Source organism: Castanea sativa, chromosome 9 (assembly GCF_040712315.1).
Source record: "Castanea sativa cultivar Marrone di Chiusa Pesio chromosome 9, ASM4071231v1".
NCBI lineage: Eukaryota > Viridiplantae > Streptophyta > Magnoliopsida > Fagales > Fagaceae > Castanea > Castanea sativa.
This window is the reverse complement of record NC_134021.1, coordinates 23954319-23967180: the sequence shown is the minus strand read 5'-3', so window position 1 is coordinate 23967180 and position 12862 is coordinate 23954319. Positions and strand designations below refer to the sequence as shown.

At 34.3% G+C, this 12862-nt stretch overlaps 1 protein-coding gene across 1 annotated transcript; it reads right to left on the bottom strand.

Moving 5' to 3' along the window:
- Positions 1–7652: 7652 nt before the first annotated feature.
- On the bottom strand, positions 7653–12513 carry LOC142610179 (DEAD-box ATP-dependent RNA helicase 11-like). Its single transcript, XM_075781925.1, has 7 exons — positions 12322–12513; positions 11315–12201; positions 11127–11210; positions 10364–10606; positions 9776–9943; positions 9492–9605; positions 7653–8214 (listed from the first exon to the last, which is right to left on the bottom strand). Exons 2-7 carry the CDS (start codon positions 12074–12076, stop codon positions 7726–7728), a joined length of 1860 nt encoding a protein of 619 aa, XP_075638040.1. The 5' UTR covers positions 12077–12201; positions 12322–12513; the 3' UTR covers positions 7653–7725.
- Positions 12514–12862: the final 349 nt, after the last annotated feature.

Genomic DNA, 12862 nt, shown 5'->3' with positions numbered 1-12862 from the left:
TATTTCTTAAGAAAGATTACCTGAAAAAATAAAGACTTTTGACCATGCCAACATGGGAAGTTTGATTTTGCATTCTGTGAGAAGAATATTAAGTGGTATCTAGGATAACTATACCTTCGTTGCCTTGGTGTGAACATTTTTATTACATTGTATGCCTACCATTTTTGAAAAGATTTCCACTTGTTTTGGTAGATGGAGTCGGAAATGTTAGAGCCAATGTTCCTTTTAGAGGGTAGATCTAAATAATTCCTTCAATAAGACTTGTAGCTATAATTTGTTCAATATTCATTGTTGCCTTTTTTTTTCTTTTTTCTTTTTTTAAATATATATAAGTAACATAAGAAATTTTATTAGAAAAAACCAACCAAGTGCACTGGAAGTGTACTAGAGTGGCACAAATCAAGAGCCCAGATTACAACAATCAATAAGATCGGAGAGAGAGAAACAAGAATAAAAAGGCTACTACACTTCAATCAAGGAGATGAGGAAAAAGAAAGATTTAATGTCAAGTATAGACCATTCACAATCCTTAAAGCATCTAGCATTCCACTTCCGTCATAAGCACCAAAACAAACAATGCGGCACAAACTTCCATAAATCTATATTTTGATGCCTACCAAAAAGCCAGCAACTCGCTAACTTTATATGGCATAACTCAATGAATACCAAACAAACAAAAATCATGGACCACAACTCATAAGCTATAGGACATTGAAGGAGAAGGTGATCCACCAATTTCCCACACCTTTTACACATAAAGCACCACTCTATCATTGCAATATGCCTCTTCCAAAGATTATCTGTAGTTATGATACTACCTAGGTACCACTCTTATCCGTAGTTAAGATCAATATTCACTGTTGTCATGGAGAGTTTGATAACATTTCATTGTTCTTTCTTTTTCTAATGGTTCATTTGTTTTGGAAGATAACATTTCTGGAAAATGTTTTCCACATTTTCTAATGTTTATAAAAATCTTGGCCAATGGATAACATTTTCTTAAGTTGACAAAAAACAACCCAAAAAAATTCAGAAATTTTCTTCTATTTTTTAGAAGCGGAAAATGTTTTCTGCCATTCTCTTGTGCTTGCACTCCCTCCATAGCCATCAATGCCACTACCACCACCACCACCACCACCACCACTGCCGCCACTGCCTACCACACTACCTTCACCCAACCATCTTTGCTATCGCCACCTTCACTGCACCACTACCACATCAAGACCGTCACTCCCACCACTACACTTCTGACACCTTTGCCATCGCCACACCATCTCTGCCACCACAATGCATATATGAAATATTAATGATTTTCCATGAGGCCCAAGTGAAATAAAATGCTTTTGAGATAATTTTCAAAGTCACAACCAAACAAAGGAAAACAATTTAATTTTCTAGGTAAATCTTTCAAATATTTTTTCCACTGAAACAAGCATAGGTAAATCTTTTTAATCGGTAAATGGCTGGTGTTTTTATGTGAGATATATTGTGTCGGCTAGAGAGAGAGAGGGAGACTGAAAATTCATAAAAGATTGTCCTTTTTGGTGCTGACTTTGATGAGTTCCTTATATTTAAAAACACGTCCCAAACTTCCAAACTGAAGACTTTTACTTGTGACTGTGAGTTGACTAAATGGATACTCTTCTTTTGGCTCTTAGAGTGTTTGGCTTGTTTGTCTCAGGAAGTCTCATGAGGTTCAAAAATCATGTGAATTTAATTTATGTGGAGATGATTTTACAAGGGTGTGGATAACTTCAATCTGGGGAAATATCAAAAAATATTTGAGGGAATGTGATGCAGTAACCAATGCACCAAGGAATAATTGATAGAAGAGCATTGTATCATATAAGCAACTGGATTATTAGTATGTTTCTTCCCAGTGTAATAAATTATTACACTGGGAAGAAACATGGCCCCGGTTTGGATAGATCATCACCATATGACAGTATATAAGCGTCCCCTGTTTTGGTAACAATCTCTACTATGGTTTGAACAAAGAAACGATCACACAAATTTTGCTGCATAACTTTAGAACAGTTTGATTTGTGAAGTTTGCTCTCTTTGTAAGAAAGTTATGATCATCTTGTGTACTTCATTTGTCCAAATTTACTTTGAATATGCGGTGACTACTAGGTGGATATCTTTTGTGTTTCATCAGACCCGTTTTCTTTAAACCTTTGTAAATAACTAGATTCCAGAATGAAAATTTTCAATTTTCAGGACAGTAGACAGATTTTTTTTTGCCACTTACAATGGGAGGAATTGAGAGGAATTGAGACCATCTCTCCTGAAGCCCCAGGTGGAAATCAAAGGATAGAGGAGATGTGAACCTTTCCAACACTATTACTCAAAAGGGTCCATCTAGCTATATTGTGGGTGACAAAGTTAGCTTCCATAAAAGTATGAACGGCAGTCCAATCAATTAAGGAATTCAAAATGGTTCTAGCCTTGGTGATAACATTTGCAATAGACCAATGAGGGTAGTAGCTAAGCTTTGTAGTGGTTGGCCACTTTAGAGAGCTTCCTTCACAAATTAAAAGCTTCATACCTGATTACTGCCTTTTCACTTTTCAGTTGCAAGGTAAGCAGCCTTTGCTTCCAGCCTTCCGCTATTAATGGCTATTGATCTTCTAATATCTCTGCCCAACACAAAAATGACTTCTCACTTATGGTTCCTCCCGATTGTTGCAATGCAAACTTTTTCTTCGCTAATGACTACATCAAAGTCTACTTTCACAAATGGGTTTAAGGATTTCCGAGACTGCACTAATAGTCCTCCTTAATTACCTACAACATTCCAAGACATTAGCACCAAGAATCTACCACTTCCCTTTTTTTATTGTCCTCAAGATACGGTTTCTTGCATGGAAGTCAATATCGTACCGGAAGTTGTACTGGTTTGGCCTACGGTACGATATATTTCGGGTATCAGTTAATACCGGTGTATTGTTTCGAGTTTACCGCTATTTTTTACTATTTTATATAATATACAAAATTATATTTCTAATAACTTAATATATCACTTTGACAACTTTTTATATATATATTTTTTGGAGTTATCATCATTAATATAAAAGTCAGAAGCCAAAAAAAAAAAAAAAACTATTAAATAATCAAAGACCCACCCACTCAATAAATGCCAACCCATCTTCTGATGCTTTGAAAATATCAAAAGGCTATGAAGTCTTTTCTTAGGCAGACCGGCAGAGAGGTTTGAAAAAAGAAAGTTTCAAAAAAAAAAAAAACCGAGAAAGAGAGAGAGAGAGAAAGTAGCAGAGACGCCAGAGAAAGAGAGAGGAGAAGAAGAAGAAGATGATGATGAAGATGAAGGAGCAGCAACAGCCAAATCAGTCCACAACCCCGACTTGAGGTCGAGAATGTTGAGATCGTTGCTGCCTCGCTCGTGGAAGGTGAGAGTGACAAAGAAACATAATTCTTTTTCCGGTTCGATATGCATTTACCGGCCGGAATCTGAAATTTTCCTCCGGTATGGCCAAAATGACCCGGTATGGCCGGTATATTTTCCAGTACGAAACAACCTTGTTTCTGTACCAGCCAAGGTGCCGGTGCCGAAATAGTAAATACCGGCCGTACCGGCCAGTACGGTACGAAACAGACTTCCCTGGTTTCTTGTCATTCATATTATGTCAAAAATATATATAATTGTGAATAATATGAATTTTCCTCTTCTTTGTGTTGATTCTCAACTTTTCTTTTGATTGAATCACAAAACTCCCTTTTAATAATTAAGTTGAATATCTTTTTAAAGAATCTAATGGGCCTGGGGAGTTACTCCAAATGATATTTGCTAATGGGTAATGGGCTTATTTGGATAAGCTATTTTAAAATGTGCATTTTAAAAACTAGTGTTTTCAAAACGCAAGTTTTGAAAACACTATTTAAAAAACCACAAATAAGTGTTTAATAAAAATGTGAAAATATGCATTTTCTATTTTTTTAAGCCACATTAAAAGTTTGGATAAACTATTTTAAAATAGCTTTTTTTGTATAAATTCAAAAAATGACTTAATTATTTTATTAAGGTTATCTTGTCAGTTTCCATGTAATTAGTGTTTTTATTATTATTGAAAATATGTATTAAGCTTAACAATTGCCCTAATAATAATAATAATAATGTTGTTGTTGTTGAAATCTATGGAGAGAAGTTTATCAAATTAAAAGTAATAATAATAACTCATCAAGAGAAAGATATTAAAATGATTAGATAAATAATTATATTAAAATGTTAATTACCAACAATATCTATACTAGACAATCTATTATATTATAAATACATAAAAGTTCTTGCTCTTATTCAAAACATTAAAAACCAAAATAAAAATAATGAAAATATTTTTTACAACCCACAAATGGATCGAGCTATCTTGTCACAAACAATTTCATCTCCTCATCTTGTATATTCTCAATGTTTGTATGTCTGCTACTATTTTCTCCGCTACTATTGCTTCTTGGTTTGTCCAAGTCATGCTCATCCCAATTAAATCCCTCATCCTCCTTCTCATGTTTTCTAATAAAATAATGCAAAACACAAGTAGCAACTATAATGTTTCTTTACTCCTTAATGTCACAAGATCACATTTGCTTCAAAATTTTCCAGCTATTCTTCCACACTTCATTCATTCAATCACAATTCAAAGTCATGACTGAACATAGTTAAACTTCTCTTCTAGGTGATGCCCTCTCTTCAAGGGTTTCTTCCTCAACCTCACAAAGAATGCCTTTTTATTTTCTTCTATGTTGATCATTTTCCTAATTACTAGTAAGGGTTGCACATGCCGCCCCTAAGTGAGAGAATTTAATATAGATTTTTTTTTGAAGTAGTATCAAACTATGTATTTAAATTTAGAATAATTATTTAACATATGACTATTGATTTAGTATGATAATTTCTTAGGAGAAGGTATTTGGTATCAAATGATACCATGTCAGTGATATCAAAATCCAATAAGTGTGAGACATGTCAGCAAAAAATAATTAACCCACTAACAATTGAAAGACATTTATTAGTGGGTAGTTATTTTTGCACACATGTCTCTCGTTTATTGGATTTTGATACAGATGACGTGGTATCATTTGATACAAAATACTTTTTTTTTTCATTTCTTAGAACCTATTTACTAAAGACAGTATCTATTCAAAAAAAAAAATCTACTAAGAATGATAACAAATGTCGTCATCTTCTAACAATTAACAACTAAGTTTTGATAATAAAAAATTGTCACAATATTTAAATTTTTGCAATAAATGATGACATATGTTCCAATTGAAACTCTTCATCAAATTAAATACCTACAACCATTTGCAATGAATATTTTGTTATTCATACTTCCTTCTTTATCATTTTATTTTATGAGCCTAACTACAATGCTTAGCTTACTTAATTTTTAATGAACACATTTTTAAGAAAGAAAACAAATAAAAAAAAGAACAAAATAATAAAAAAACATATGTCATTGAAGTTTCTATTAGATAAAATTATAAATCTAGAAGATTTAAACTACTAATAAATTAGTGTTCTCAGGATAACAAATAAAATAGCATACATCACAATGTTTACTTTCTAAGTATGACTAACACATAAAACTCAAAATACACGAACAAAATTTTAAGACATTAAAATTTAGTGAGACATTTTAGATATTGCACAATGAAATATTCTAGGAATCATAAGATTTTGTTAGGGTTTAACTAAAAGAGTAACAGCAGAGACTATATACTTGTCTACAAAATATAAAGGAGGAAATTATTCAATTTTAAAGTTGGGGATGAAACTACCCCAAACATAAAAGGGGAAAGTACTTTTTTCCATAATTTTTTGTTGTTGATAAAACTACGTGTTTTTAACTTTAAACAATGTGTTTATAAAAAATAAAAAATAAAAGTCAGTCTAAGAAAAGTGTTCTTAAAATTATGAATTTTGGCTCAACAAATTGGCTAAACAAGGAAAAAAAATAAATAAAAAAGGTTAGAAACATAATAAATGTCACAATATTTTTTCAATACCTTTATTTTAGTTATGGTGGGCCTTGGTATGATATTTTATAATTTTATTTTAAAGTAATACTACATCCACAATATTTTCACAACAAATCCTAAGTGGTAAATTGTTACTAGTTTTTAATTGGGACAACCACTTTAAACTATGCATTAAAAAAAAATACCAACAGAAGAAAATTATGCATGAAACAGTGAATTTTTGCTCACCAAATTTGACTAAACCAAAAAAGAAGTCTAGGAATACAACAAAATGTCACAATATTTTCACAATACCTTTATTTTTAGCCATGGTAAGTTTCGATCTAATATATTATTATTTATTTTATAAAAATGTTATCTCCATAATATTTTTATAAAAAATTCTAGTTGATAAGTTGTTACCGATTTTAAAATGGACCCACGAATGATATCACTTTTTTATCCTTCAATAGTAGTTTACCTATGATTTGTTGTAAAATTAATGTGAAAATGTTGTGAACTTAGAATTTTTTTATTTGATTTATAAGAAACTGAGATCTCAATAATTGTGAAAATATTGTGATAACAACAATGTTACAACACTTTCACAAAAAATTTATTTTCAGTTGTGGTTGGTTAAAATATCATATTTTATTTCGATTTATAAGAAATTGACATCTCAATAATTGTGAAAATATTGTGAAATTTTGTGTCAGTATAATATGCAAGCTCATATAAATTTTTTTTAAAAAGCCATTGAACAAACCAAAAAGTACTGTAACTTTTACACATTCACACAACAAGCATTATAACATTTTTAAAAAACATTTATTTTCAGTTGTGATTAGTCACAGACTTATATTTTATTATTTTATTTCAACCTATAAAAAATTGGCACCTCTATAATTATGAAAATATTGTGTCTGTATAATAATATATATGTCAGTTCATATAAATATTTAAAAGAAAAAGAAGGCATAAACTGAATGAAAAAAAAAAAAAAAAAAAAGTACTGTAGCTATAGCAACAATTGAACAAACCAAAAATTATTGTAGCTACTGTGGATCTAATACCAAAAATTACGGTAGCTACTGTGGATCTGCGCATTCGCGCTTTTCATATATTGATTAGTTGGGATTATTTGTCAAGCTATCTTCCACGAGAATAGTTTTGAGTCTTTCATACGAGTCAATGACAATCATATGATATGTTCCCTAATGTGGTGTAGCATAATAAAACATCCCTCTTGCTCCTTTTTCCTCAATCGTAATCAGCAATGTTTCAATCATCTGTCAGATACAAATGTGCCCCGCCAATGTCGGCAGCCAAACCTTTTAAAATCAAGCTTCAAAAATTATTTTTTCTTCTTTCCATTTTCTCATCCTTCTTACCAATAAAAAAACCTAGGGACAATTGCCCAACTCTCTCTTATTTAAACTCATCTCCCATTTAATTGCCGGACTAATTTGTACATCATGCCAAGCGTATATGTTTCTTTGAAAATGGATAATCGGCGTCTTATTGGCATTATCATGAAAAACCTTCCAACTTCCGTTAATAATACGGATAAATCAAACCAACAGCCCTATCCATGAATTTCAACATGGCATTTACTGATTCCTATATTAGAACCCCAATGAAACTCAGAACAACTAACCCAAAAAAAGAGAGAACAATAATCCTTGAATTCGGAGAAAAATATATTTATATACTTAGAAAAACAAGGTACAAATTCGGTATACAGCAGGCTTAATCCCAAGCACTGGTCACACCTGGACCATACCCCCCAACATAACCACCAGGAACCCCATATCCACTGCTACTATTTGCTCCACCATAGTAATCTGTACCCCTATTTAATGAACCATCCCTCCTAAAATCACGGCCACCAAAACGGCCTCCCCCGGAACGCCAATTTCTGCCACCACCACTATAAGAAGCTCTTGATGCATAACGTGTAAGCCAAGCAGGTACTTCCTGATTTGCTTCTTGCATTAGATCAGCCAGTGGCCTTGCCATTGATAAATTGTTCTCATTAAAGAAGGCTGTTGCCAATCCTGTTTTGCCAGCTCGCCCTGTCCGTCCTATCCGGTGAACATAATCATCAATGTCATTGGGAAGATCAAAGTTGACCACATGTGCGACATGGGGAATATCGAGACCACGTGCAGCTACATCTGTTGCCACCAAAATCGGTGTCTTTCCAGTCTTGAACAATCTCAATGCCTGTTCTCTTTCCTGTGTACATAATCATTGACATTAAAAATAAGGCCATGACATTGTAATAACAACGTCAAAGGTACTGCTACTGAGGCAAGGTCAATGCAAACACAGGACAAAAGGACTGCATTAAAAAATGTAAGACGCTTAATAAAAACGTTTCATGTTATAACTGGTAAATGCCTTCTCTTTCATTTCCCAAATCAGAACACTGTTAAATTGAAACCATGATAGGACATTAAACAGAAACTTTCAATTAGACAAGATAACTATGATAAACAGACAGGGAAATTTTTCTTCTGCCTGTCAGGGCAGGGTGATTGATAGCTATGTATTGACTGGCTTGGCTTGGCTTTGGCTTATATCAAAATGAGCTAGCCTCACTGGCCCGAGGCATATTGGTATTTATGTCAGAAAAGGCACAAGCTCAGATACTGTAAAAACCCTAATCAACCCTGCATAGTGATCTTTTTCTCACTTAATATTTTGTCAGGGCAAAATCCTAGTTGAACCCAAAGACAAATCATCAAAATGTTGGAAAAGGTAACAAATCACTATTTTGAGCTCCAGTAAATGACAATAGAAAATGAAAACTCAATCCCATGGAAGCAAAGAATCAGTTTGTGTCATCAGGAATAGCTGATTTACCATTTATTTTTGTTGGTACATCTGCAACACATTGCAATGACAAAATAAATATCCCACAAATATTTTAAATATCTAGCAAATGATGTTCTGCATCATGAAATTGTGGCTAAACATAAGTAAGTTGTTGTCCGGATTAATCACTCATGAATTCAATTAATCTGTAACACAATAATTAATCCTCCATATTAGTAAGTGATCTATTCCTATCATTTCTAATCTGGAGTGTGATAATCTTAAGCTAAAGTTTGCTATAACTTATTATTTGTGGCTTATTTTGCTTAAAAATAAACTGAGCAAAATACAGTTGTACCTTAAAAAATTGATTCTTTAAAAAGCTGTACAAATAAGCTAAATAAGATCCCCCAAAAAAAACACCAAACCAAACAAGTAGGAGGAGAACAAATGAGAGCTTCGTGAGGAGGGGAGGAGAAGGGATGGGGGGAGGGGGGTACTTTATTCAAAGAAGACGGAAAAAATACTGTCCTTGGCACTTCACCCCTTATAAGTGCAAAGTGAAGCATGAGGTTGTGGGTTCAAGACCCATGGAAGCATATGTAACTTACCAATAAAATTGATAATAAAAAAAAATGGACAAGATTGGAATCCATCCAATACTTCATTCAACTGATCCATTCCAACCAATTTACCTGTTGTGTTCTATCACCATGAATGGTAGTTGCAGGAAATCCATTAATACACAACCAATGTTCTAATGAGTCAGCTCCCTTCTTTGTCTCCACAAAAACTAAAGTCAAAGATTGCTGCAAATTCAAAGAAGGCAATTATGAACATCGTGATAAATCATCAAATTGAATCAGATTGGATATTATCTAAATTAGCAGTTTAAATTGTAAGTGTAAATTGGAAGGTAAAACATAAGGAACTTCATAGGGAAGTCCAAATTGAAGACTCTGACCATGTCTCATGTTACCTTGCCATGAATTCCATTTTCCCTCTGCGCATGAAGAAGGTCCATAAGATGGCTTCTCTTGTCAGACTCATGGACAAATTCAACTCGTTGAACAATTAAATCAGTGCTTGAACCAACCCTTCCAACAGCCAAAAATATATAATTTGAAAGAAAATCAGATGCCAATCTCTGCAATACCAGACCAAAAATGCAAAATTCAATTAGACAGATGCAAGTTGCAGTGATCTTTTCAGAAAAGGTTCAATTATTAACTCTCTTTGCATAAAAAATGACAAGAACAATCTAAAAGAACTTGACTGTGCCTATGAATATGATAGAAGTAGCACACACCACCCACACAAAAATTTTATCCCATGAGGATGTCAAAACAAAAACTCAAAATCACAACTTGACCACTCAACTCCTCTGCAGTTTATATTCATAAATATGCATATACATGCTTAGATTTATGAAGAATTCAAAAGGTAACTTCTTATACTTCTTCTAATAATTAAAATAATATCCATAACACTACACTGAAAAACATAAAAAGTCAATAACTTGCCAATAGCTAAAGAAATAAATTTAAATGCAACAATAAAGACTAACCTGTATCTCTTTAGGAAAGGTAGCACTAAACAGCATTGTTTGTCTCGCACCTGGTGGAGGCATGTCCATTTGCTCCACTATCTTTCGGATTTGTGGCTCAAAACCCATGTCCAGCATCCTATCTGCCTCATCAAGAGCCAAATAATTGATCATCTGCAATGACACTCGAGCTCTCTCAAGCAAATCGACCAATCGCCCAGGAGTTGCCACAAGAATATCAACTCCTCTCTCAAGCTCTCGCAACTGACCACAAAACACAACATTAGTGAATGGTAAAAGTAGTAGGTGGTAGATATTCACAAAGAATGATCACCGAGCTGAAAAAAAAAAAAAAAAAAAAAAAAAACTTCTAAATTAGCACCCCCTCCCCCCCAAAAAAAAGCTATCAAACTGATTCCGACATGGTAAAGACAAACACAAGTGCAAGATATTACAATTACATAACATGTTGGCTAAGATTCATGATGAAATTTAAAATAAATTCCAATCTACTCTCCAACCCGCTTCAAAAGTACAAGGGCCACCTTAGATATCGAATGCAACCCAAATTCTCTTTCACAGGTACTTTCATCATTATACAAAGTTATAAAGAAGACAAACTACAAACATAAGAAATGTGGTACAAGATAGGCATAGTGTGTCTATGACATGAACTTTAAAGTCAACCACTTGATAACTTAGAAATTCCAGACCAAACATTACAGAAGCAAACAAAAGAGGACAAGGAAGTGTGACACCCCAACTATTATGAATATAATGAAACCTGCTGGTTGATTGGTGCTCCTCCATAAGCGACGACCACCTTGACACCAGTTTGATAGGAAAACTTTTTAGCTTCATCATGTATCTACGAGTAAATGACAAAAGAAACAGAAATCAGAAAAAACAAACACCCACATTGAAGCAAAAAGCTGTGAGGAGTGAGAACAAACATTAAGTAGGGGAACCCACCTGGCATGACAGCTCCCTTGTAGGGGAAAGAATAAGAGCAAGAGGGTACACAGTTCGTGCACCACGTGGTCTCTGAACACCATGGCCCCTCATGATTCCACTGATAATTGGAAAGCAAAAAGCAGCAGTCTTCCCTGATCCAGTCTGAGCACAGGCCATCAAATCTCGCCCCGCAAGAGAAATTGGTATGGCATAACGCTGAACTGGAGTTGGCTTCACATACTTGCACCTCCGAATATTTTCATTCAACGCATCCCCCAAGTCTATCCCTGCAAACGTATTCACGGGCGGTGGCACATTGTCCCCACTAGTCTCCACCGGGATATCCTCATAAGCATCAAAGTTAATACCCGAATTTTCTTGCTCACCAAAGGCTTCCTCAGCATTCTCATCCTCACGAAAAGGGTTCACCTCGCGACGATCCCACCCCCCACTACTTCTACCATTCCAACCATTACCACCACCTCGACCGCCATATCCTCCGCGCCCCAAATCAGGCCTAGAATCTCCACTCCACCGCGACCCAGTTGCCGGCCCCCCAAACCCAAACCCAGCCCGGTCATTAACTGGTGAAGGAGCAGGAGCAGGAGCAGCGTGAGCGTGTGGTGGAGGAAGGGGATCGGCTGAAGGTTGCTTATTTCGAAGATGGGGCGGAACGTAAGTCGATCGGGTAGGGCGTTTTAAGCCATTGGTATCGGATGAATTGGTGGTTGCATTTTCAGATGCAGAGTTAGCCACAGAATCTGCCCATGAAGTTCTCATAATTGCTAAAACTTTTTTCTTTTTCCCTCAATTAAGAAATCCCCAATTACAACAGCCAAAAACCCAAAAACCCAAATCCACCAAATGCAAACTCCAAATCAAATTAATCCTCTTAAGCCTTTACCCTATACAACAACTTGATTGATCAACTACGATTAAGCTAAACAAACACAAAATCAAACAAAATATATATATAACTATGCAATTAAAATAATGAAATTAATAAGCACTTTTATTCTACGAACCTCGAGTAACGAAAGAGAGAGAGAGAGAGAGAGAGAGAGAGAAATGAAGAGCTTGGATCTAAAAGAAATGGAATTTTAGGGGAAAACGCTATGACTTGGTGAAGAAGGAGAGCTGGATCGGACAAAGAAAGCGAAAATATCGGTATCGTATCGATTCGAAATCGTGAGAAGATCAATGAAATGAGATTTTTTTCAGGTTTTTTCGTTTCTTTTCTTACCTTTTTCAATACTGTTTCCTCATTTTTCAATTCTCGTCTCGCTTGCTGCCAACCAAACCCAAAAACAAAAAACTACTGAGTTGTAAATAATACTAATAAAAATGTAAAAAAATTTGTGTCCGTACAATGTTGAGAGAAAATTTTGCGTTACTTGAAGCTTGTGTTATTAATTTTAGAATTAAAGTTTTAAAAATAATGGTGGTAGAGCGTGAAATTGTGTAGGCTTCTAATTTTCTGGTTTTGATTTATTAGCGTTCATTAATAACTGTATTTAATTATTATTATCATGGTTAATTTTTCACCTGATTTTTTAGAAGCTCATA

Excerpts from the sequence above, each read along its gene's own strand:
- LOC142610179 (XM_075781925.1), bottom strand. The coding sequence starts at position 12,076 with ATGAGAACTTCATGGGCAGATTCTGTGGCTAACTCTGCATCTGAAAAT. Across the intron at positions 11,211-11,314 it reads CAAGGGAGCTGTCATGCCAG|ATACATGATGAAGCTAAAAA; the intron begins GTGGGTTCCCCT and ends ATTTACTCGTAG. Across the intron at positions 9,606-9,775 it reads AAAATGGAATTCATGGCAAG|CAATCTTTGACTTTAGTTTT; the intron begins GTAACATGAGAC and ends TTGAATTTGCAG.